General features: G+C 35.6%; 1 protein-coding gene and 1 long non-coding RNA gene across 2 annotated transcripts in view; one reads left to right on the top strand and one right to left on the bottom strand.

Moving 5' to 3' along the window:
- The window catches only part of CDK13 (cyclin dependent kinase 13), a 118,708-nt gene that overhangs the window by 57,950 nt on the left and 33,712 nt on the right, over window positions 1-27,046 (top strand). Inside the window, 2 exon segments of the mRNA XM_049642756.1 lie at window positions 17,395-17,584; window positions 18,644-18,700. Coding sequence (XP_049498713.1) covers window positions 17,395-17,584; window positions 18,644-18,700 — 247 coding nt within the window.
- Window positions 83-26,614, bottom strand: LOC125930753 (uncharacterized). The gene is made up of 3 exons (XR_007460235.1): window positions 26,475-26,614; window positions 4,071-4,195; window positions 83-325 (listed from the first exon to the last, which is right to left on the bottom strand). It is a non-coding gene; the product is annotated as an uncharacterized LOC125930753 (long non-coding RNA).

Here is a 27,046-nt window from a genome sequence, read left to right as displayed (position 1 = left end):
TTCCTTCCTTCCTTCCTTCCTTCCTTCCTTCCTTCCTTCCTTCCTTCCTTCCTTTTATTTACTTTTCTGAGAGAGAGAGTGTGAGGGCTGAGACACAGAATCTAAAGCAGTCTCCAGGCCTGAGCTGTCAGCACAGAGCCCTACACAGGGCTCAAACTCATGAACCGCGGCATCATGACCTAAGCCAACGTTGGATGCTTGACTGAGCCACCCAGACGCTCCTTCCTACGCATTTCTGAAGTCCATGAAGGCTTCTCTCTTAGGGCCCCTCATCAGTGCCTCAGTAGGCCCAAATCTTCTGTGCCTGCACATCTGTTAAGTTAAGCTGTTAAGTTAACATAGAATGTACTGTAATTAGAATATGATGAAAAGAAAACAAACTAAGCAAAATACCACTTTCAGTACTCAGGACCTTATTGGGAGGGAGGGAGATAGCTGACTTGGGCAGAGACTGATTCTTGGCTTTACATGAAATCTGAAGATGCTACAGTATTACAAAAGAAGATTGAGAAATACGTATTGTGTTATGCAAGTAAAGGTTATGCAGACTTTTTCTTTTTCGGTTAGTCTGTGTCCCTAGGACAGGTGGGAATTGGCAGCCAAAATACTGAGTCATGAAGTTAATGGAATTACTGACTTTTTATTTTAGGATATGGAAAGTTGCATTGATACTGTCTTTTTACGTTCTGACTTTAAGTGTTTTATTTTAGTTAATGTAGTAATTATTTCCTGACTGTTGGCTCCTATTACTGGGCTTGTTCATTAGGGCTTATGTTCATTTCACTCTTGGGTTTTTAGGTACCAGACTTTTAATTTGGGGATTTGGGGTCATTTTTGCATATAATTGGATTTTCTAGCAAATGTTATGTAATCATAAGATTTGTCCATTATCACAGATATTTGGGGTAACAATTGAATGCGTTTTGCATTTCTCGGCTTTTTTGTTCTTTGTTTCTGGGTTTAACTGAGTTTTCTGAAAGTGAATTGGAATTTTACAGTTTGTTCTAGATTTAATATAACCAGTAAACTTTTAAAAAGTTCAGATTCTCCTGTCATCTCATGTTATTTATGCAGCAGCCACTTGGCCAACTTGGATTCCCTACACACTATTAATCTTCATTTTAAAGCTGTTCACTCTCCCCCAACGTATTGAGTTGCATAAGGAAGACTGGACTGGCATCAGCTGTCCCTAAAATGTTACGTGATTGTATTTGTCCCAGAATGTAATTGAGGTTGCATAGACTTCTCACCGTACATCCAACTCTTACAGCAGAAGCTGCATTAAATGATGGCAGTTTAATGGAGCACTCATGATTAAGTGTAAATAAAGGTACATGATTAAGGTAAATAAAAATTGCTTAAACATGGGGATCCTGGGTGGCTGAGTTGGTTAACCATCCAACTTTGGCTCAGGTCATGATCTCACAGTTTGTGAGTTCGAGCCTCGCATCGGGCTCTGTGCTGACAGCTCAGAGCCTGGAGCCTGCTTCGGATTCTGTCTCCTCCTCTCTCTCACCCTCCCCACTTGTGCTCTCTCTCTCAGAAATAAATAAATGAAAAAAAATTGCTGAAACGTAACAAATATACTTTTAAGGGAGTGACAATATGGCTGTGGGTAAAATAGGTTGTAGATAAAGTTTTACTTTTTTTAAAGGTTTTTTTTTCTTTTTAAGTTTGTTTATTTTGCGTGAGCAGAAGAGGGGCAGAGAGAGAGGCAGAGAGAATCTCAAGCAGGAAACTGAACCACCCGGGCTCCCCTTTAGGTAAAATTTTTAAAAAACAGGACAACTTTGGAAGATAAGGTTACTTTAAACATACTGAAAAGTTACAAATTATGAAGTTATAAATTAATCTGAAATTCCCAAAGAGCAGTTAATGTGCTGGTCTTTTGAAATGATAATTTTGACTGTGAATTCTGGATAATTCGTTTTGAAGTGATCAAAAAATGAATTTTGAAAACCCCACTAAAAAAGTAAAGCCAAAAAAAAGCAAAAAAAAAGTAGAGCCAAAAATACTTTTTTGAAAATTAATTAGAAATTAATGAGAGAATTAATTTAACAAATTTGAAAAATGAAGTAGTGTTTTATTTAATTAAAAAAAAATAATGCTTGCTGTGGGCCAGGCACTTTCCTGAGCAATTTACAAATATTAACTCAAAACTTATAGAAAGCTTATGAAAGTAATTGAAGAAGACACAAAATAATGGAAAAAGATTCCATGCTCCTGGATAGGAAGAACAAATATTGTTAAAATGTCAGTACTACCCAAAGCAATCTACATATTCAATGCAATCTACATGAAAATTACAACAGCATTCCTCACAGAGCTAGAACAAATAATCCTAAAATTTGTATGGAACCAGAAAAGACCCCGAATAGCCAAAGCAATCTTGAAAAAGAAAACCAAAGCAGGAGGCATCACAATCCCACACTTCAAACTATACTACAAAGCTGTAATCATCAAGACAGAACAAAATAGAGAACCCAGAAATGGACCCACAAACGTATGGCCAACTAATCTTTGACAAAGCAGGAAAGAATATCCAATGGAATGAAGACAGTCTCTTCAGCAAGTGGTGCTGGGAAAACCGGACAGCAACATGCAGAAAAATGAACCTGGACCACACACCATACATAAAAATAAACTCAAAATTGATGAAAGACCTCAATGTAAGACAGGAAGCCATCAAAATCCTTGAGGAGAAAAACCTCTTTGATCTTGGTCGCAGCAACTTCTTACTCAAACCATGTCTGGAGGCAAGGGAAACAAAAGCAAAAATGAACTACTGGGACCTCATCAAAATAAAAAGCTTCTGCACAGCAAAGGAAATAATCAGCAAAACTAAAAAGGCAACTGACAGAATGGAAGAAGATATTTGTAAATGACATATCAGGTAAAGGGTTAGTATCCAAAATCTATAAAGAACTTAACCAAACTCAACACCCAAAAAACAAGCCAGTGAAGAAATGGGCAAAAGACATGAATAGACACTTCTTCAAAGAAGACCTCCAGATGGCCAACCGACGCATGAAAAAATGCTCCACATCACTCATCATCAGGGAAATACAGATCAAAACCACAATGAGATACCACCTCACACCTGTCAGAATGGCTGACATTAACAACTCAGGCAGCAACAGGTGTTGGCGAGGATGCAGAGAAAGAGGATCTCTTTGGCATTGTTGGTGGGAATGCAGGGTGGTGCAGCCACTCTGGAAAAACAGTATGGAGGTTCCTCAAAAAAACATAAATAGAACTACCTTATGATCCAGCAATTGCACTACTAGGCATTTATCCAAGGGATACAGGTGTGCTGTTTCGAAGGGACACATTCACCCCCATGTCTATAGCAGCACTATCAACCATAGCCAAAGTATGGAAAGAGCCCAAATGTCCATCAATGGATGAATGGATAAAGAAGATGTGGTATATATATACAATGGAGTATTACTTGGCAATCAAAAAGAATGAAATCTTGCATTTGCAACCACGTGGGTAGAACTGGAGGGTATTATGCTAAGTGAAATTAATCAGAAAAAGACAAACATCATATGACTTCACTCATGTGAGGACTCTAAGAGACAAAACAGATGGACATAAGGGAAGGGAAACAAAAATATAAAAACCGGGAGGGGGACAAAATAGAAGAGACTCATAAATATGGAGAACAAACTGAAGGTTGTTGGAGGGGTTGCGGGTGGGGGGGATGGGCTAAATGGGTAAAGGACACTAAAGAATCTACTCCAGAAATCATTGTTGCATTATATGCTAACTAATTTGGATGTAAATTAAAAAAAATAAAAAATAAAGCAAGTTAAAATATTAACTCGTTTAATCCTCATAAAAAATCTGAGGAATAGAGAAGGAAATGAGATGTAAAAACATCAGAACCACTCTTAAATACACATAATACCTGGTATATGAAAAATAGTGACTAGAAATACTCTTTTTCAAGTGGACATTTCAGTTTGTTTGATTTTAATAGGATGTAGAAAATCTGACTTTGATGTATCACAGTATTTTTGTGGGAAAATGCATTAGAAATACAAATATTAAGGCCAAGTACACACCTGTTTCCTGCCATTCTCAGCTGTGGTGGCATTCAATGGATTTCTCCTCTTTTCTGCTCACCTTTCACATGGTGGGAGCACGTTTCCTAACTCCACTCACTGTCACTGGTAGTGACCTTGGAGGCCTGAAATGAGAAATGGAGACCTTCAGGTGACAAGCCAGGAGCTCTCAGGTTTTCAGAATTGGAAGCTTTTGGGCTTTTTTTTGTGATAGAAAAACCTCTGGATTTGAGGTATTTGGTTTCAGGCAGGCACAGTCATCAAACCTCTCTCTTTCTGCCATTTCAGGAATTGATCTGTTTCTCTTTTTGCTACTGACCGCCACTCTTGGTCACAACTTCGTGTAATGTGCATATATCTGTTGTTAAGTTTTCTGCCGCTAATACCAATGAGAAGCAGAGGAGGATAGCTTTCTTCCTTCTCTGCCAGTACTTAACACCCAAACCCTTTTCCCCAGACACATTTTCCTCTTTGGCCTGTGGGAAATGCAGAGATGAGAAAGTGACTCTGGGTAATGTATTTACTGAATGCCGAAATAAAATTGTCTGGATACTTTTCGAAGAAATTACTTAACAAGTATTTGTTGAGTACTTGTTATATGCTTTACATTGTTCTAGGTGCTAGGTATAGGCAGTACATTTGATAGACAAGTTTTCTACCTTTTGGTGCTTAACATTCTAATTGAATAAGACTGGCTGTCTTGGATATTCTATTGTAAGACCTGAGGATTGGGGTTGGGCTGGGGAGGATTTAAGGGAATAGGGAAATGAAGTTGCTTTTTTCTCCTCCAACTTGGACAGAATACAGAGTCAAAGGAGAGTTTAGGAATGTCCCCATCCATCCTCAGTGATACTGTATGGTTTGGGATGCTGATGTTAAGTGGTTAATGTAGCATCATGTTTTCTAGCAATTACGGATTAAAGGCAAAGACGACTACAAGAAGAAATGTTTTTACTTTCTTTTTCTTTCCTTGCAGATTTCAGGCAGAAATGTTTTTGAATTTATATAAATGTCTTAAAAATATATACATTCCAAATATTGAGACTATGATTCTTTTCCTTGTTTTCTTAAGTAAAGACAATGCAGTTTTGGCAGTCCTTAGTTTTACAGTGAGAACTGTTAAAGCATGTCCATTAACTTTCCTTCCTTGATTATTTCTGATGTTGAATTTGAGAAAACAGAGTTGTAATGCAGCTTATACTTTGTTTTTACAGGGTGAGAATTCTCTGCCTCTACTTCTGACTTTCCATGCACTCACCTCACTCTGTACCCATTTTGCTCTTTGAAGTAATGTTTCTTCCTGCTTAAGGCTGAGTCCTTCTTGTTCCTAGGATCTTGGTTGTGTGTTATCTCTTCTGTATTTCGTCCTCTTCCCTCTTTTCTGGCTCCTTACTTTCAGGACTAAACCTACTCAAATCTCTTCTGTCCTGAACAAAACAAAAATCTTTCTCTGATTTGCGTCTACTTATGACTCCATTACTCTTGTTCCTTTCCATTGTTGCCAGACATTTGGAAAGAGTAATGAACAATTGCTGTCTGTATTTCTCACTTTTTCAATCACACATTCATCTGAATTTTCCTACTACTTTATTAAGATAACGTCATTAATGATCTCTTGCCAAACCAGTGGTAATTTTTCAGTTTTTCTTTATATGGGCAGTATTTACTGTTGACTTGTTTCTTAAATGTCTTCTTGCCTTTTCTGAAAAAGCTCTTGTCAGATTTGTTTTCTTCTTCTCTGACTGTGGCTTCATGGCCTTGATCATTGGCCCCTTCTTTGCCTGATACTTAAATGTTGGTGTTAAGTCCTTGGTGGTCTTCTCTTAATTCTCAAATACTCTCATTGGCTAAGGCTATTACCATCATTGGCTCTATTCTGTTACCTTGTAAAAATTTTCTAGACCTGAGCTCCATACAGTTACAACTGTTCACTAGATGTCTCCATATTGACATTTCACAAGGGTTTCTCAAACTGAGCATACTCCTTGCCCCTGTCAGCCTGCTTGCTCCTAGCCCTGATTTTAAACCCATGTTAAAATGTTTCTTCTCGATTCCCTAATCAGGATACCACTGCATTTTAAGCTTGTCAGTTACAGCACTGTAGTATTTTTATTTACTTAATATCTGCAGTGCTACCTTATTAGGCTCTTGATGTCAGCAGCTCTTAGTCATATCTGTACTAATAAGCCATATACTTCTGTTGACTGTTCTATTGAAAAATGTCTCACAAAGGTAAAATTCTGAAATAATTGATACATTTACAAAACATATGTGATCTCAAAAATAATATAAATTAGAATTTACAAGTGGAAACTTGTAATTTTGGGTTCAAATTCACCATTCCTATACCTTGTGTTTGCTTCCAGTATTACTGTATTTGCCTTGAACAGGCAGGATCTAGGCTTAATATACTAGATGATTTTTAGAATGGCTAGTTGAAAGTAGATTGGTCTTTCACATTCTTTTCTTTTTTTTAATTTTTTTTGATTTTTTAATTTATTTTGAGACAGAGACAGCACAATTGGGAGAGGGGCAGAGAGAGAGACCAAGAGAATCCCATGGAGGCTCTGTTCTGCCAGCGCAGAGCCTAATGTGAGGCTCGAACCCATGAAGCCGTGAGATCATGACCTGAGCTGAAACCAAGAGTTGGATAACCAGCTGAGCCACCCAGGCACCCTAGAATGCTTTTTCTGTTTGCATTGTTTATTATGGTAATTAGTTAACAGCATGGTAACCTTCCATGTTCAAAAATAAGGCAATCTCCAACAGAGTGGTTGGTCTATTTATTTAAGAAATCTGTTTCTTTTGGGGCGCCTGAGTGGCTCAGTCGGTTAAGCATCCAACTTCGGCTCACATGACCTCACAGTTCATGGGTTCAACAGCACAGAGCTTGGAGCCTGCTTCAGGTTCTGTGTCTCCCTCTCTCTCTGCCCCTCCCTCACTTGTGCTCACTCTCTTTCTCTCTCAAAAATAAATAACAATAAAAAAAAAAAAAGACGTCTTTGGCTCAGGTCATGATCTCATGTTTTGTGAGATTGAGCCCCGTGTCAGGCTCCGTGCTGAGTGTAGAGTCTGCTTGGGATTCTCCCTCTCTGCCCCTCCACCACTTGCACTCTCACTCTCTCTCAAAATAAATAAATAAACATTAAAACACCACATTTTTATAAATTATGTTAGGCGTGAGTTTACCTTTCCATATATTTTGGTCATGGGTGAAATACTATATTTGAATTAGTACTAAGTGGACAGTTGATTTTCACATAAGTCAGTGTGCTAGTGAATTTATTGTTCACTTTTTGGATGTATTCCTCCCCTTCCCTACCTTTTTGCCATGTTTTTAATAATATAATAAAATATTTTCTCTTTGCTAATCATGATCTTTTTTTTTTAATGTGAGGGAGAGTGCAAGCAGGGGAGGGGCAGAGAGAGAGGGAGACACAGAATCTGAAGCAGGCTCCAGGCTCCAGGCTCTAGGCTCTGAGTTGTCAGCACAGAGCCCAATGCAGGGTTTGAACTCATTAACCATGAGATCATGACCTGGGCCAAAGTTAGATGCTTAATTACTGAGCCACCTGGGCATCCCATCCTTGCCAATTATTTTTAATAATATTTTATATTATTTAAAATACCCCAAAATATAATCGTAATTATAACATGTAATGATTATTTAAAAATTATTGAGATGTTTTACATGTTTTTGTACTAAGTCTTCAAAATCTATAGCACATCTCATCTCATTGGGTCTAGCCACATTTCAGGTGCTTCAAAGGCAATTGTGACTCATGCGTTGTGAATGGAGAGCATAGTCCTAGAATATAGCTTGATAGTGGCTCTACTTTGAGGTTGATAATTGTATTTGATGTGTTTTGGAGTCTCCTACTGCCCATTTACCCCATTTCCTATATACTTCCTGTAACAGCTGTGGACTTTTTGTTTTTGAGGATCCACCTTTTATCTATTCTCGGTTGGTCTAGCAGTAGAGCTCACTCCACTTGCAGCGCCTTAGGGGCACATCACTGGCCAGTTAGAGTAAGGTCTTCTTGTGTATGAGGTTGAGATTTATTCCAAGATTTCATGCATAGAGTGAGGTTCTCTCACCTGTGCGGTGTAAGCTTGAGAGCAAGAAGGAACTGTTGTTGCAGCAGCCACCTTGTGACAGTATAGGTTCTTAGTTTAAGGCCAGCACTGAGATGTAGAGGAGACTAGACTCTTGGTGTAGGATTTTGAAAACTCCGTTTCACTCTATACCCAAAACAAAGAATGTTTAGGAGATTGATAAATCAACTTTTTTGTTCAGGTCAGTATACTTTGACTCTTGTAGGTGTGGATTAGGGAGGTCTATCTTAAAATATCCTGTGGTTTTAGAATGTCCTAGTAGCACAGGATTGTTCTGGGATTGACTGGAGGGTTTCCACCAAATATAATTCAGGTTAATTTGTGATTCCTAGGCCTCAAATGCTTGACTTTACCCCTTATAAAGGGTTGTTCCTGACCTTCTGGTGGGGCTGACATTTAAGGACTCAGCCTAATTACAATGAACAGTAATGATTCAAATGTCTATTCAGTGAAGGGAATCAGAAATGCAAGTAACACATAATTTATTCCCCCCAATTTATTTGTTCTCCGTTTTGCATTTTATTGCTTTTGCCTGTGAGTGTAGAGCTTATTGTGATCAGTTTTTACTGAATTTAAAATCTCTTGTATCTTAAGGACTTTTAACTATAAATTCTTTATTATTTTAATGTTCTTTTGAAAGAGTTCCTCTGTAATGAGTATAAAAGTAAAAATTAGTTTATCATAATCTTTGAAATAATGCAAATATATATAAAGAAAAAAATTAATTTCCTGGTTTTTTCTTGATACTTTTTTCCTAATCCAGGGTTAACAGCCTGTTATATATCTTTCAAGACCTTTGTGTCTTGGAATGGAAATAGAAATAGAAATAGAAATAATAGAAATGTATATTTTTTAAGTTTATTTATTTTGAGAGAGAGCACATGCAAGGGAGGGAGAAGGAAGGGAGAGAATCCCAAGTAGGCTCCGTGCTGGCAGCACAGAGCCTGTCGTGGGGTTCAATCTCACAAACTGTGAGATCATGAGCTGACTCAAAATCATGAGTCTGATGCTTAATCGACTGAGCCACCCAAGTGCCCCTAGAAATATATATTTAAATATATATGTTGAGAGAGAGAGAGAGAGAGAGAGTCAGAGAGACAGTCAAGCAGAGAGAGACAGAGAATCCAACAGTTTGGTAGAGTTTGAGAGAAACTGATAAGAACACAGAGAAAGAGAGACAGGGGCACAGAAAGTCCCCCAGACACAGAGAATCTGACAGAGTATTTACACTGTCTTAAAAATCCCCTGTATTCACCTGTTCATATCCACATTTAAATTCTTTGGCAAATACTGTTTGTTTCTTACTATCTCCCTAGTTTTACATTTTCCAGAATGTCATTATAATTGGAAAAATAACAGTATGTAGCCTTTTCAGATTGGTTCCTTTCACTTAAATAATACACTTAAGTTTGCTCCATGGATTTCCATGGTTTTCATGCATCATTTCTTGTTAGTGCTAATTAATATTCCACTGGCTGGATGTACCCCATTTATCCATTCACCTACTGAAGGACATGCTGGGTTTGGATTATTGGGTTTGGATGCTTGGGTTTGAATAAAGCTGCTGTAAACATTCACATGCAGGTTTCTGTTTGGATATATGTTTGTAGCTTCTTTGGCTAAATACCAAGGGGCATGAGTACTGGGTCATATAGGAAGAATGTATTTGGTTTTCTGAGAAACTTTCAAACGGTCTTCAGAAGTGACTTTACCATTTTGTGTTTCCATTAAGTAATAAATGATGAGAGGTCTGCTGTTTCATAGCCTCACCAGCATTTGGTGTTGTCAATGTTTTGGATTTTTGTCATTCTAGTAGGTGTGTATGGTATCCCATTGTTGTTTCAGTTTGCCATTCTTTTTTATATTTATTTATTTTGGGGGAAAGCACAAGTGGGTGAGGGGCAGAGAGAGGAGGACAGCGCATCTGAAGGTGGGCTCTGTGCTGACAGGCTGACAGCAGGGAGCCCCATGTGGCTTGAACTCACAAACCTCAAAATCATACCTGAGCCACCCAGGTGGCCTTCAGTTTGCTCTTCTTTAATGAAGTATGATGTTGAGAATCTTTCCATATGCTTATGTGCCACCTGTATGTGGGGTTTTTTGGGTTTTTTTTCTCCTTGGTGAGGTATCTGTTCAGATCTTGTGCCCATGTTTTAATTGGGCTGTTTGTTTTCTTAGTGTTGAATTAAACAATTTTTTGTACATGGCTGTATACCAGTCCTTTCTCAGATACATTTATTAAGATTTTCTTCCAGTCTGTGGCTTGCCTTTTCATTCTTCTAAGGGGGTCTTCCACAGAGCTGAAGTTTTGTTTTTTTTTTTTTTTTTTTTTTTTTTTAATTTTTTTTTTCAACGTTTATTTATTTTTGGGACAGAGAGAGACAGAGCATGAACGGGGGAGGGACAGAGAGAGAGGGAGACACAGAATCGGAAACAGGCTCCAGGCTCTGAGCCATCAGCCCAGAGCCCGACGCGGGGCTCGAACTCACGGACTGTGAGATCGTGACCTGGCTGAAGTCGGACGCTTAACCGACTGCGCCACCCAGGCGCCCCTGAAGTTTTTAATTTTAGTGAAGTCCAATTCTTTTTCCTTGACACCATTTCTTCTTTCACAGATTGTAAATTTGGTGGTGCATCCAAAAAGCCTTTGTCAAACTCAGGGTCCCCTGGATATTCTCCTGTGTTATCTTCTAGGAGCTTTATAGTTTTACATTTTACCCTTAGGTCTATGATCCATTTTAAGTTAATTTTTGTGAAGCATGTAGTATCTGTATCTAGATTCTTTCAGTTGTTTTTTGTGGGTTTTCTTTCTTTTTTTTCTTTTTTGGCATGCATGCCAGTGCCTATTTATTCCAGCAGCATTTGTTGAAGACTGTCCTTTCACTATTGAGGTGCCTTTGCTCTGTTGCTGAAGATCAGTTGACTGTTTTTTAAGGATCTATTTCTGGGCTATTCTGCTATTCCGTTCCATTGGTCTACTTGCCTATTCTTTTGCAAATACCACATTGTATTGAGTATTGTAGCTTATAGTAAGTGAGGTTAGATAGTGTTAGTCCTCTAACTTGATTCTTCGTCTACTGTGTTGCTCTTCTAGGAATTTTGCCTCTCCGTGTGAACTTTAGAATCATTTTGCCAATATTCATAAAATAACTTGTTAGGATTTTGATTAGGATTGCAATAAATGCATAGATCTGGTTGGGAAGAAATATCTTTACAATATTATGTCTTCACTCCATGTACATGGACTGTCTCCATTGATTTAGATTTTTGCTTTTTCATCAGGGTTTGTAGTTTTTCTGGTACATATTTTGTTAGATTTATAACTTAAATATTTAATTATTTTTGTTCTTAACGTGAATAGTATAATGTTTTTAATTTCGAATTCAGTTGTTCACTGCTGGTATATAAGAAAGCAGTTAACTTTGTACATCAATTTTGTATCTTGCAACCTTGTTACAATTGCTTATTAGTTGCCGGACTTTTTTTGGTATTCTTTGGGATTTTCTACACAGACAATAATGCACATATTATTTTTTCTTTCTAATAATGCCGTTTATTTCTTTTTCTTGTCTCACTGCATTAATTAGGTCTTACAGTACGATGAGTAGAAGTGGTAAGAGGGGATATCCGTGGTTTATTCTTGCTATCAGTGGGAGATCTCTCACCATTTAAGAATGATGTTAGCTGCAGGTTTTTGTAGAAACTTTTGTAGAGGAAGTTTACTGAGTTTTGTTTTGTTTGTTTTGTTTTGTTTAATCATGAATGAGTGCTGGATTTTGTCAGATGCTTTTTCCTACATCTGTTGCTATGATCAGATAATTTTTTTTTTGTTGTTAGCCTTGATGTCATGGGTTACACTGACTAATTGTTGAATGATGAACCTGGTTTTCATACCTGAACTAAATCCCACTTGGTCATGGTGTATATTTTTTATATATACATTGTTGGATTTGATTTGCTTATATTTGGTGAGGATTCTTACATATGTGTTCATGAGAGATATTGGCTGTAGTTTTTCTTTCTTGTGGTGACTTTAGTTTTGGTATTAGAGTAATGCTGGCCTTATAAAATGAGTTAGGAAGTAGTCTGTCTCCCTATATTTTCTGGAAGAGATTGTAGAGAATTGATATCATGTCCTTCTTAAAATTTTTGGTAAAATGCACCAGTAAGCCCATCTGGGCCTGATGCTTTTGGTCTTGGAAAGTTATTATTAGTTCATTTTCTTTAATAGATATAGGCCTATTATTTTTCCTTTTGTGAGTTTTGGTACATTGTGTCTTCCAAGGCATTGGTTCATTTCATCTATATTATTAAATTTGTGGGCAGAGTTGTTCATATATTCCTTTACTGTCTTTAAAATGTTTTTGAGAGAAATAGTGATGTTTCCTCTTTCATTTCTGAGATTTGTAATTTGTACATATTCTCTTTTTTCCCCTAATTAGCCTGGCTAGAGGTTTACTAATTTTATTTGATCTTTTCAAAGAATCAGCTTTTAATTTCACTGATTTCTGTTCTAATTTTTATTATTTCTCTTTTGCTTACTTTGACTTTAATTTGCCCTTTTTCTAGTTTCCTAGAAAGATGGATGCTTAGGTTACTGATTTTAGGTCTTTTCAAATACATGCATTCAGTGATGTAATTTTTCTCTAAGCAGTACCTTTGCTTTCTGAGGAGAAATTTGATATAATTTTTATCTTTGCTACTCTGTAGGTGAGTTTCCCCCTCCCTCTGGCTTCTTTCAAGATTTTTCTTTCTTTCTTTTTTTTTTTTTTTTGATTCTCAGTAGTTTGAATGTGATATACCTAGATGTTGATGTTTTGTATTTGTCTTCCTGGGTATTCTTTGAGTTTCCTAGATCAGTGGTTTGGATTTATCATTAATTTGGGGGAGATTTCAGCCATTATTACTTGAGATTTTTTGTTTTCCTTCCTCTCTTTTTTCTGTTCCTAGTATTCTCTTTACATGTGTGTTAACACCTTTTGTAATTGTCCCACATTTTTCGAGTATTTTGTATTGTTCTGCATTTTTTTTTTTTTTTTTTCAGCTCAGTTTTGGAAGTTTCTTTTGATATCTTCAAGCTCAGTGATTTTTTGCTTGGCCATGTCCCATATATTGATTACCCATCAAAGGCATTCTTCATTTTTGTTACAGTGTTTTTTGATTTTTAGTACTTCCTATTCATTCTCTTTTAGAACTTCTATTTCTCTGCTTACAATACCCATTTGTTCTTGCTTATTGTCTACTTTTCCCATTAGAGCCCTTAGAATATTAATTATAGTTTTTAAAATTCCTTGTGTGATAATTCTAGTTTTTCTGCTGTATCTGAATGTGACTCTGATGTTTGCATTTTCTCTTCAGATTGTGTTATAAAATGCTGTATGATATTTAGTTGAAAACCAGACGCACAATGTATTGGATAAAAGTAACTGAGGTAAATTGGCTTTTAGTGTATGGTTTATGTTTATCTGCCTAGTGGCTAGGCTGTGCTTTTTGTTTGCTGAAGCTGTGTCAGAGGCTAAGCTCTCCCCTCTTGTCTTTTGGGTTCCTTGGAGACTTCTTAAATAATATCTGGGATGTGCAGTTCTTTAAGTTGTATTCCCTTGTTACTATACAGAAGCCCTATTTATACGGTGGTAAGTTATGGGGGGAGGAAAAGTATTCTGTACTTCTGTGATTTGGTCTGTTTTTTAGTAAGCCTGTATCCTTGGGCTGTGTCCTTCAGAAGTGTTTCTCAGTTTTCTTATATTTTTCCCCCTTAAGTGAGGCAGGAATACTAAAGGATGCTGCAGTTGAGTATTTCCTTCCTCTAAGTGAAAGGCTAGAGTGTTGTGGAGATGGGATTTTATTTTTTTTCTGCCAGATCGATAAGGCTCTTGTGGAACCCCAGTCAGTTAGTCTCTGTTAATATAATTTCTCTTGAGAGCAGGCTGTGTTAAGAACAGAATGCTCTGAGTGTATTTGATCATGACTGTTTTCCCCCACCCCTTGCTAGAAGCACAGTATAATTTTTTTGTGATCTTCGATGTGATAACCTGGTAGGTTTCCTGAAGGGAAAACTTGCAGAAGTATGGGAACCTATGTAAGGCTCATTGAAACATTCTCATTGAATGTTTATGTCTTTTGCAGGGACCAAAAGATAATTTCATCTGTATAGAGAGATAGTTTTCGTTTTAATTCTTACACCTGTAATTCAATTCTAATAGAAATAGAATGCAAGCTGTTATATTTTAATTTAAAATTATCTGTTAGCCTCATTTAAAAAAAATCAGTCTGTTTAAATAATATTTTTATTTAACCCAGTGTATCAAGTAGATTATTTCAGAATGTGATTGGTATAACAGATTATTAAAGTATTTTATATTCTTTTTGTTGGTTTGTAGTAAGTCTTGGAAATCTGTTATACATTTTATACTTCCAGCACATTCAGTCTAGCCAGATTTCAAGTGTTGAATAGCCACATGTGGCTTGTGGCAACTGTATAACACCATGCACATTCTAAATACTTTCTCTAACTGTGTTATTTAATGTCATCAAAGATTAATCTGTCAAATGCATACTATTTTATAATCTACTTACTTTATCTTAACATCATTAATATGTTTCCACATCAATATTGTACCTCTACAATAATTTTCAAAGCGCATGGTATGGTATAGATGTACCATAATAAGCCAGTTTTTTGTTTGTTTTTTGTTTGCCTATTGTTTTGCCTTTAAGTATTTTATTGCACTATTGCTTTTAGTGAACATGCTTATAGTTAAATCTTTGCAATCTTTATTTCCTTTTGCTGAATGTCTATAAATGCACTTGCTCTGTAAAAGGGTATGTAATTTTTAAAGCTTTAGTGTATATTGCCTATTTATATTTTATGAATCTTCTAATTTACTGATACTACATAACAGTGTCTATTTACCTCATGAAGCCTTTGTTAATACTGTGTATTTATTGTCTTTCTTTTGAAATGCCTTTAGTTAAAACCCTTTAGGTAACCCTTCAGTTAAGAGTGGTATATTGCTTTGTATATTTTGATTGATAGTGAAATGTGTGTTTGGATATAAGCATCTTTTGCATATTGACAGTTCATTTTATTTATCATTTTCTATTGTGGGATTGGTCTTCTAACGTACTGATTTGTAAGACTGTTTTATATTAAGGAATTTGTAGGACTTTGTTTTATATTAAGGATATTAATCTGTTTTGTAGCAAATATATTTCTCCAGTTTGCCATTTGCCTTTACCTCCCTTTTTTAAATTGTATTTTAAAGTTTATTTATTATTTATTTTTGAGAGAGAGAGAAAGTGCACACGTGCACAAGCAGGGGAGGGGCAGAGAGAAGAAAAGAGAGACTCCCAAGCAGGCTCTGTGCTCTCAGTGGGGCTTGATCCCACGAACTGTGAGATCATGACCTGAGCCGAAATCAAGAGTCAGACGCTTAACCGACTGAGCCACCCAGGCACCCCTTGCCTTTACCTTTCATATTGTTTACTTATGTACATGATTCTAAATTTTTATTTAGTGAAATCTGTTGGTTTTTTTATGGGGTTGTGTTTTGTCTTTGGTGTAACTCACCCATCTTCCTGTGGGGTTATGGTATTTGTTCCAATACCAGCTTCACCTTGTTGTTTCTTCACTGACTTCAAATGCTTGCTTTCATAATTATTAGATGTATATTGACGCTTTATTTTCTGGTGTATATTATATTACACTTCTCTGTCCCTACAGGTTATATGAAATCTCTGGTAGGGCAGATGTTCATTTTCAGAAACATTTTGGCTGGTACTTTGGTTCTTGTTTTCTTTAAGGTGAATTTTAGCATTATTTTGTGAAGTTAAGTATCTTCTTAGCAAGAGAAATAGAAACAAATCCTTGGCTCTTTTATTGAAACCATTTTATAGTACAGAATTTTATAGTTTGGTATTTCGTAATGAATTTGTATGGTTATTGTTAAAGTTTATTTTCCTGGTCATTTGTAGTAATGTTTCTTCTGTGGAGTCGTGTAAATTTTATTTTCTAATAAGTTGTTACTTGCATATATGAATGCACCTTTTGCTTTTTGTATATGATTTTCTCTAACTTAGGTAGTCTCTTTTTATTCTATTGGATTTTCAAGGAAAATAGTCATCTACCAGTAATTCTGTTTTTCTTCCTTTCAGTGTTTACACATTGTCTTTAATTTTCCTTACTAACTTCTACAGCAGTTAGTAATAATTAATGTTTTTTCTTATTTATAACACCAAGCATTTTACTGCTAAATATGACTTGGTTGTTGGTTTGAGAGAAGGGTACCATCATAAACTTGTTTTTCAATTTTTATTTACATTCCAGTTAGTTAACATAGAGTGTAACGTTAGTTTCCGGTGTACAGTTTAGTGACTCGGCACTTACATAGAACACCCGATGCTCATCACAAGTTCACTCCTTCATCCCCAACTTTTAAGAGTATTCTTTTTTTAAGTTTACTATAAGTAAGATCTTGGCTCTGTTTTTAGTTAGGAACTGATTGTTAACTTTCTTCAGATGACTTTTTTGGCATATTGATAGCTTATTTTCTTTGATAGATATATTGAATTTTGTCAGCTTTTCCATGAATATTTTTAGATACAGCTTTGGATTCAATTTCTACAAGCTTCAGTTAGGGTTTTTGGATCTCTTATAAGTACAGTTGTTATGTATGTGCTATGTGCTATTTTAGGTTTTGGTAGCAAGATTAAGTTGGTTTTATAAAATAAAGTTGTAATTTGTGTGCTTTCAAATGCTCTGGAGATGTACAAACAGAATTAAATTATATGTTTATTGAAGGCTTAATAGAAATCATCTAAAATCAAACTGGGCTCAGATTCTTTTCTTATTAAATACAATTCTTTTAACACTTTTAAATTTTCTTTGATGAACTGTACTGATTTTATTCAGCTTCTGCTGAGAGACAATTTGTTCAGTGTATAAAACAGTTAATTTATTTTACATTAATCACGCCCAGAAGCTATGCACTGTAGGGTTGATTTCCATATCTTAACAGTTTTCTGTTTCCTTGGGACGTTTTTATTGATTTTAAATTCAGAGAGAAAGATGAATGTTATTGAAGTCACAAAGTAGGACTTCTTTTCAAGAGATAATTTTCTTCACAGCATTTTTTTTTTTTAATTTTGAGCCTATAGAAAAGTCTTATAAGAATAAAAATTTTAATGTGTTAACTATTCTTGTTCTTAGGTGCATTTTATCTGGTGTTTGAATATATGGACCATGATCTGATGGGACTACTGGAATCAGGCTTGGTTCATTTTAATGAAAATCACATAAAGTCATTTATGAGACAGCTTATGGAAGGCCTGGATTATTGTCATAAGAAGAACTTTTTGCATAGAGATATTAAATGTTCAAATATTCTTCTAAATAATAGGTATGGTATGAGTCTGATATATGTGTTTGATATATGTGTTTCAAATGAGTATTATATAATGTATACTTTGATTCTGTTAAAAAGATTTAAAATTTATTGCTCAAGCTGTTATAACATAATCAGTGTTATTACTGCCAGAACTGCATCTGAACATGTGTTAAATACACTTTGGTTAATTTTCCGATAATAGTTTTTAGTGTACATAAAATAATACTTAATCAATTTTCTTATTTGATATTCTTCCAGATAATGTGAATGGATATTCTTATAATTAATAATGATTTCAGCCTTAGGTTAAGAATAGTTCTGAGAATTTTTTTTAATTTAGAATTTGTTTTACACCAGTATCACAGTTTTAAAGTGAACTTTTTTTGAAGTGTGTATACACAGACACACACACACATATATACTTATACACACACACAAGTAGATATTTAAAGTTTATGTTAAACATTTTACTGACAGCATAACCTGAGCTCTGATAATTCTTTTGTAAGTAGTACTCCTTGTTAGTTTAAGTGAGATATGCCTGGTTCTGATTTTAGTTACTAGAAAGGGTTCTATGTACCTAGCCCCTCTAAGAATTGGAAAATTAAACATAAATTTAAAATGATACGATTTCATTCTCATGCTTTACTGATTTGATTTGAACAAGTAATATGTCTTAATACTGAGTAGCAACAATAATCTCATTTTATTTTCATTGAAGTGTACTTTTCTAAATAGGAACTAACTAATACTAAAATACTGTTAATACTAGTACAATAATAGTAATAGTTGTGGTGGTGGTACTAGAATAATAGTAGCTGAAATTGTCAAAGGAAAAGTACTGTTTTTTTTTTTTTTTTTTTTTTTTTACTTGTTTATCTGTTTACCTTTCCTTATAGGACTTGGGGTACTGCTGTGTGATCAATGTTAAAGTTTATATAAGTATATTTTTTATTAGTCCTAGGAATAGAATATGAATGTGTATGATAGTATTAGATATCTATGAATATGTACAAATATGTATGATTTCAGAGTAGGCTAATAGTTTATGTTCATTTTGTCTTCCACCAGAGGGCAAATAAAACTTGCAGATTTTGGACTTGCTCGATTGTATAGCTCAGAAGAAAGGTAAGAGTATTTTCAAATGAGTATTATAGACAATAGAGACCAGTTTTAAGGACAGCTTATTGATAGTTTATTTTTTTTTAAGAAATAAACTTTTTTAAGAAAAGGGAAATATACTATACTTTTCATTGTTAAATACAGGAAATAATATAATTTTATACCATATTGGATTGACTGTTTTAATTACAAATTTTATGTATTTATCTCAATTTAAAAATAATTGCTTTTTTGGCACTTTAGAGGTAAATAAATTTTTTTTTTTAAATGTGTCATTTTAAATGTAGCTTAAGTGCAGATCCAGATATTAAGATGTTGGTGATTTTTGTGTTTAGTGAAAAATATTAGTACAGTATGTGCTTTTTTTATACTGCATGTTTAAGCTCACAAATTTTGTTTTAGTTATTAATTTGGATTCCTTTTTTTAAAAACTCAAGTTTTATCTATAGTTATGTTTGTTGTAAACTCTCTGGAACCTTTTATTTAAACTATTGTGAGAAAGTTCCATTGTATAACTCTTCTCTGTATGGAGCTTCCCTGGCTGCACTTGGGACGTGTATCCCATTTTGGCTCCTTTGGGCCTGGTGGTAGTGAAATAGGACTTGCCTCATTAGAACTAATATGTGGGAGTCTGGCTGGCTCAGTGGGTGGAGCATGGGATTCTTGATCTCGGGGTTGTAAATTTAAGCCCACACTGGGTACAGAGATTACTTAAAAAGAAAATCTTAAAAAAAGAAGAAAACTAATATGGAATTTCAAAATTATTTTTGTGAAGTAGTGGATTTTATATAAATATTCTATGGAATTAATTGGGTTTAATCTATCTCTAGTTTGGTCAATTTCTTTCCTATCAAACAACACTGTTTCTTCATTTCCAGATATATATTCTGAAATACTTTATGCTTGACAATTCTGTAATTTCTTTAGTGCAACTATAATTTAATCATGATACAAAAGTTAATTAGAATTCTCAGAAATAGGTACTTTCACTGAATGTTGGCCAGTTTCTGGTTGGTTGAAAAAAATCCTCTTTGAATTTTTTACAGTGAAAATTTATTTCTTTTTGAATCTTGCATTGTCTGTTATGTCATTCTGAAAATTATTTTCATTGTTTAGTGTAGAGAGGTTTTTAAATGGTGTGTTTTGGACCCATCAGAATTCATTAAATCCCTCAGAAACTATGGTATGGACCAGTTGTTACAGACCTACTTTAAAAAGGCAGAGCTTTTTGGCTTTTGTTGTTTTACCTGCCATACTTCTAATTAATATTTTATTTTAAGAAAGAGTCGTAGGATTTATTTTTTTTAAGTTTGAAACTTTTCTAAAGCCTTAAAAGCTGTAACCCTCATCTTGCATTTGAGAAAACTGAGCCCTAGAAAGGGTTGAGTTAAAGATAAAAAAATATTTGTTGGCAGAGTCCAGAGTATATGTAGTTCAGTTTCCAACTCTCAATTTTTTATTTTTTCTATCACCTATAATAGTGCCTCTTGGTAGAAATTGAAGAAAAAAATAAACTGGCCAAGTATGCACTTAATCCAAAACTTCTCTTGGGAGTATATTTTTTGAGTAACTAAATTTCGTTGACTATTCTTTATGGGGAAGTTCTTTTTTTTTTTTTTTAATTTTTTTTTTTTTAACGTTTATTTATTTTTGAGACAGAGAGAGACAGAGCATGAACGGGGGAGGGGCAGAGAGAGAGGGAGACACAGAATCGGAAGCGCTCCAGGCTCTGAGCCATCAGCCCAGAGCCCGACGCGGGGCTCGAACTCGCGGACTGCGAGATCGTGACCTGAGCTGAAGTCGGACGCTTAACCGACTGCGCCACCCAGGCACCCCTGGGGAAGTTCTATTTAATTAAAGATTCTGTCCTCTTAGCTGGTTATTTGAGATTTCACTGTAGTTTCAATCATCCTTTCTTAATACAGGTATATGTTTTTGTCAAACTTAAATGTAAATCCCTTCTTGATTTCATGTTAGGTTTCAGTAGAAATGGAGAAACAGCTAAATTACCATTTTTTGTCTTATTTTCATGTTTAGTGAAAAATCTTAGTATAGTATATGCTTTTTATACTGTATGTTTAAGCTCATAAATTTTGTTTTAGTTATTAATTTGGACTTCCTTTTTTTAAAAAAAACCTCAATTTTATACATAGTTATATGTTTGTTGTAAACTCACTAGAATCTTTTATTTTTTATTTTTTATTTTTTTTCAACGTTTTTTTATTTATTTTTGGGACAGAGAGAGACAGAGCATGAACGGGGGAGGGGCAGAGAGAGGGAGACACAGAATCGGAAACAGGCTCCAGGCTCCGAGCCATCAGCCCAGAGCCTGACGCGGGGCTCGAACTCACGGACCGCGAGATCGTGACCTGGCTGAAGTCGGACGCTTAACCGACTGCGCCACCCAGGCGCCCCTAGAATCTTTTATTTAAACAAACTATTGTGAGAAAGTTCCACTGTATAATTCATTTTATGTTGATATTTATTCACATTAGAATAGATATGTTCCAGAAAAACTGACTGTAAAGTCAAGTTTTACCTATCAAAATACATTTTCTAATTTATTTTACCTTTTAAAAATGGAGTGTTGGGGGGTGCCTGGGTGGCTCAGTCGGTTAAGTATCTGACCTCAGTTAAGGTCATGATCTCACAGCTGCTCATGCGTTCAACCCCTGCATCGGGCTCTGTGCTGACAGCTCAGAGCCTGGAGCCTGCTTCAGATTCTGTGTCTCCCTCTCTCTCTCTGCCCCTCCCCTGCTCACATTCTCTCTCTCTTTCTCTCTCTCTCTCTCTCTCTCTAAAAAATAAATAAACGTTAAAAAAAATTTTTTTTAAATGGAGTGTTGGGTTTCAGGGGAGTGCCAAGGGCGTGGTGTGTTCACTGAGCGGGGGTCCCCATTGCTGTACTGAATTGATACAGGAATTTTGAGCTTAGAAAGGTAGGAAGTTTAAAATTTGCATCTTCAGGTAATGTGTAGTAAATGTTTCTGCTTACCCAATTTTCGTAAGATAAAACCTTTTGGTGTATTATTTTGTTTTGTAAGCAAAGTTTTTCAGGGGCTTATGTACTCCCTTACAACTTTTCTTTTTCAGATTTGAATAATTTTAATTTAAGATCAGAGTAGGCTTAATTTTAATGGAATGACTTTAAAATATATATATTGTTATAGTAAATTTTAATAACCTACCAGTTTCTAACATACTGCCTTTAGCAGATTTACTATTGTTCCAACTTTTCTAGATATTTTTAAAAATAAACATACCATGATATTTCATTCATACTTCTTTGTTATTATAAGCAGGAATAAAAGTAAGGCTTTACAGTAATAACACTCATCCAAATGTTAAATCACTTTGAAGTGTTTTCTAAGTAACTAGCTATTACAGATAGAATAACTGAAGTGTTCAAGAAATTATTGCAAGGTTTTTTTGTTCAGAAATTGAGCACATTTCATCTTACCACTAATAGCTTCAACTACATTCTCACTCACTTGGTTTCCGATATCTTTTTTGAATTTGGAGAACTGGATGGAGTTCTCTCTAGTACTTAGGAATTGAACATGGGAGGTGATGTGACCATTGTGGATCTCCTCTGTCACGTGTGCTACAGAAGAAAGAACCACTGAGTTAAAATTAGGGTGAAAATGATTCCTTTAAACTTGAAAAATCCTTTTCTCATTTTGGGAAATATAGAACTTGAGAACAGAGGGTTTTGCCCATTTCTTTACACCCATTCATTTTTTTCAGTAGCTATTTTAAGTTCAACTTTTCCTGAAACTTTTAGCCATGGTAATATACCCACTTCTGAGTTTTTATTTTACCAAGTCATTGCTCCATTGCTTTCCCAAATGATGGGATATCTTTTTCTCTTTATGTGACTGTCCCATATGAATAAATATGTGCATCAGGAAAACTTTGGTTCTAGTCCTGGCATTTCCATTTCTTTAAGAAGTTAATCTTGGGCAGGTCACTTAATCTCTCTCTATTTCATTATTCACAACTTTAAGATGAAAGATTTTGTTTTATAAAATTTTTTTAAGTTTATTTAGAGAGAGACAGAACGCACGCGTGCAAGTGAGCAGGGGAGGGGCAGAGAGAGAGAGAGAGAGAGAGAGAGAGAGAGAGAGAAAATCCCAAGCAGGCTTCACGCTGTCAGCACAGAGCCTGACCTGTGCCTCGAACTCACAAACTGTGAGATCATGACCTGAGCCAAAACTAACACCCAGACGCTTAATCGGCTGGGCCACCCAGGTGCCCCAAGATGAAAGATTTAAAATCTCTAAAATCCTTATTTAAAGTATATTGAAAAACCTATCTTTTATGGTTCTAAGAGTTAGTGTAATCAAAATAAAAGTTTCTTAAACATTTTTAAAGGTAATATCACCATCTAGTGGCTTTTCATAAAATTGCCATTAAAAGCAAAATTAAATTTTTCCAAAGCTAAGTATCAGTGGGAAAGGGAGAAAGTATTACCTCTTGCAGCTTGTCCAAGGACTAGATGAATTTATATTCAGGACATATTACTTGTGTTCTTGCCTTTTCAGTCAAGCTAGAATTGTAGTCATCTTAAAGACAGAGACCATATTTTAAACTTTTATGTTTTTTATGCCCTGAAGTGTAAAACACATTCACACTAACTGCTTGATTAATTCTGATCCAAGAGACCAGCATTCTGATCTGGAGGACCCTCCTGATAGAGATTAGTGCAGGGAGCTCTGGGGACTACAGATAATACAGAGTACTTCTGGGAGATCCTGGGCCAATATTAGGACCATAGTAATAAAAAGATGGCTAATAACGTATTAATAACAATAAAAAATGTGGCTAAACAAGCTTTAGGAATGGAAATCTCATTTAGATTACTAACCTAACCATATGATCCAGATTAAATTGTACTTCCTTTGGCCCTAATGGAGTAGCTTACATTTTTGAGCATATAAAATGGGAAAGGCAGTTTAATTATCTGGAGTATGGTGTTCCCCCTCTTCATGTAGGGTAAATGTATTCCCTCAATGCTGAAGATTTACAAATTTCTCTTTCTTTCTCTTGATCTTTCATTTGATCTCTAAACCTGTACTGGACATAACTGCACAACTCCACCTAGGTGGTGTAGGTGCTTTAAATTAAACATACTGTACAAAACCTGTCTTCGTATTTCCAGAAAAAAAGTTTGCTCTTTTCCTTTATTCCCCATTTTAGTTGAAGGTATCAGTCACTCTCACATATAGATATGTCTCCTATAGACCACTGTAAGTAGAATTGTATTGGTTTTCCTGCCTCTGGGCTGTTTCCCTAACATTCTTTTCCTTCTGCCATTCTTACCAACTGCTGTCCCCTGCCCCCCAGATAATAGCAATGTCAACTCTTGGTAGTTCCCTTAAACAGGTTAAGCTCTTGAATGCCTTTGTGAGTCTACATAAGTTGTTTCCTTTGTATGGAATTATACTTTCCATTATCTGAGTCTGACGTTTGTTTTTTTTGAAAAATTTACCCTGAATCCTACAGTCATTATTGGTCACATTTTCCTTTATGTATCCAGAGTACATTTTTCATTATTTTATGTAGTACTTAAAGTATATTATTGTAATTTATATCGATATTACCACCAGACTTCAAGGCTTTAAACAACTACTTGGTTGGTTGGCTCTTTGGTCCAGCCATCTCTTGGTGCTTAGTGCAGTACCTAGCTCAGAGTGTCAGTAAATACTTGTTTATAAAGAAGGAACAGGGACCCCTTGGGTTGCTCAGTTGGTTAAGGTCCAACTCTTGATTTAGGCTCAAGTCATTATCTCACACTTCATGAGTTCGGGCTCCACATTGGGCTCCTCGCTGACAGTGTGGAGGCTGCTGGGGTTCTCTCTCTCCCTCTTTCTCTGCCCTTCCCCTGCTTGTGTACTTGCTCACTCTCTCAACATAAATAAATAAACTTAAAAAATATATATATATATATAAAGAAGGAACAAACTTAACTAGCATTTGTGCATAGTACTTTATGTTTTATATATGTATGTATACATATATACACATACACTCATACATACATACATATGTACACATATACACATATATTCACAGTATATAATCAAAAGCATTAGACTTTTGATTTTGGTTTAGGTCGTGTTCTCACAGTTGTGAGATCGAGCGCCAAGTCGGGCTTTGTGCTGAGCCTGGAGGCTGCTTGAAATTCTCTCTCTCCCTGTCCCTCTGCCCTCCCCTGCTTGTTCACTTGTTCATGTGCTTGCGCTCATAATAAATAAATAAATATCATTTATTATCATTTTTATTTATTATCATTTTTTATTTCATTTATTATCATTTTTTATTTCATTTATTTATTATATATTTATATCATTTATTATCAATAAATAAATATCATATTATCATCTCATAAATAAATAAATAAATGTCGTTTAAATTAGTGAATTAGGTAATTTGAAATTGGCCTTATTTGCCAACTCCATCTATCTTGGTATTTGCTTTTATGATTAAAAGTCTGTCTGCATACTTTCTCAATATTTGCTTCCTTCTTATTAGACACTAAGGTAGAAAGTGAGGTGGGACACCTGTTTTGCAGAATACTTGAATAAATCATGTAAGTTTTTTCTTAACTTTTAAACAATCATTTTGTCTTTTGTCAATATTAACTTCTAAACATTTAAAACTAGTTTATTGAAAAGCTTATTTAAAATGTTTATTTAAAAAATGTTTAGCACAGACATTTAAAACATAATTATAGCACCACCATCTTAAAAGTTTTCTTGCTAGCTCTGCTCTCTCCCTGGCTTATCTCCTAGCTCTAGAAAATGAACATTTGCTCAGCCTTCTCAGGAACTGATGGTTCAGTGTGCTTGAAACAAGAACCAAGTAGTAAATATTTTTTTTTTAATGTTTTTTTTATTTTTGAGAGACAGAGCATGAAGGGCAGAGAGAGACGGAAACGCAGAATTGGAAGCAGGCTCCAGGCTCTGGGCTGTCAGCACAGAGCCCGACATGGGACTCGACCTCGTGAATCGTGAGATCATGACCTTAGCCGAAGTCGGCCACCTAACCAACTGAGCCACCTAGGCACCCTAGTAATAAAGATTTTTATAGGCCTTATGTGCATATTCTCTAGGAGGAAGAGAATGTGTGTGTGTTAAAGGTATAACATATTGACGTTTTGTGTTGTCCCTTTGACTATTTGGAAAGGAAGTCTGGAAGCAAGGGCAGTCAGAGAGCTGTTGCAGTAAACCTGGGTAGGATGATTATGGCTAGAACTTGGGAATGGGCATAGATGTTGGCAAAACAGATGAATTATATCATAAGATATAAAATTGTTAAAACTTGATAGTTGAATATGTTTATTATTTATTTATTTTTAAATTTTTTTTTTTTAACGTTTTATTTATTTTTGAGACAGGGAGAGACAGAGCATGAACAGGGCGGGGGGGGCGGTGGTGTCAGAGAGAGAGAGGGAGACACAGAATCTGAAACAGGCTCCAGGTCTGAGCTGTCAGCACAGAGCTTGACGTAGGGCTCGAACTCATGGACTGCGAGATCATGACCTGAGCCGAAGTCGGCCGCTTAATCGACTGAGCCACCCAGGTGCCCCTGAATATGTTTATTTAGACACATCCCTGTCTGTACCTCTACTGTAGATTTCTGCTTAAGAAACTGAATAAATGGTTTGTTAGGGTAAGCTAAGCTTTTACATCAAAAAGAACCTGGAAATTCAGTGGCTTAAAGAGTATGAAGTTTGTATGTGTTTCTCACTTAATGATCAGGAATGGATATTGCTTACCTCAGTGGACAACGAAGAGTATTTAACCATCTCATTAGATCAAGTAGTGACTATTTCATATAGTCATTGAGGGATCCAAGTTGGAAGATCTGCCATCTTCTTCACATGACTTCCAAGGCTGACACCACCTCTGTTAACCAGAAGCTAGAAAAAAGGAGAGAGGGATGTTATGAGCCAGACCTAGAATGGTGCTTATCGTTTATGATCATGTTCTTTTAGTGAGAACATGGTGCTGTGATTACACACACCCAACTACAGTGAGGGTAGGCAGTGGCCTATAGGTGGGCAGCTACCATTGAAGAAAAGAAGAACAGATTTTGGAAGACAGCTAGCAGTGTCTACCATACATTCCTGAGACAGGAAACAGGAAGCAAGTGTGTGGCAAAAGATGATACATTTCCTTTGGGATGTGTTAAGATACAGGTACTTTTAGGACTTCTAAATTTACATGTGTAGTAAAAACAGGTAAGATGACCTTAGTTGGGGAAAAAAAATTATTGTTTCTTTGCAGCAGTGTTACAATACAGAAGTTTCAGAGTTATTTTTCTTGGAAAATATCAGGAAGAAAGTGG

The sequence above is a fragment of the Panthera uncia genome, chromosome A2 (genome assembly GCF_023721935.1).
Source record: "Panthera uncia isolate 11264 chromosome A2, Puncia_PCG_1.0, whole genome shotgun sequence".
NCBI lineage: Eukaryota > Metazoa > Chordata > Mammalia > Carnivora > Felidae > Panthera > Panthera uncia.
The sequence above is the reverse complement of the archived record's forward strand: the minus strand, read 5'-3'. Positions and strand labels throughout refer to the sequence as shown.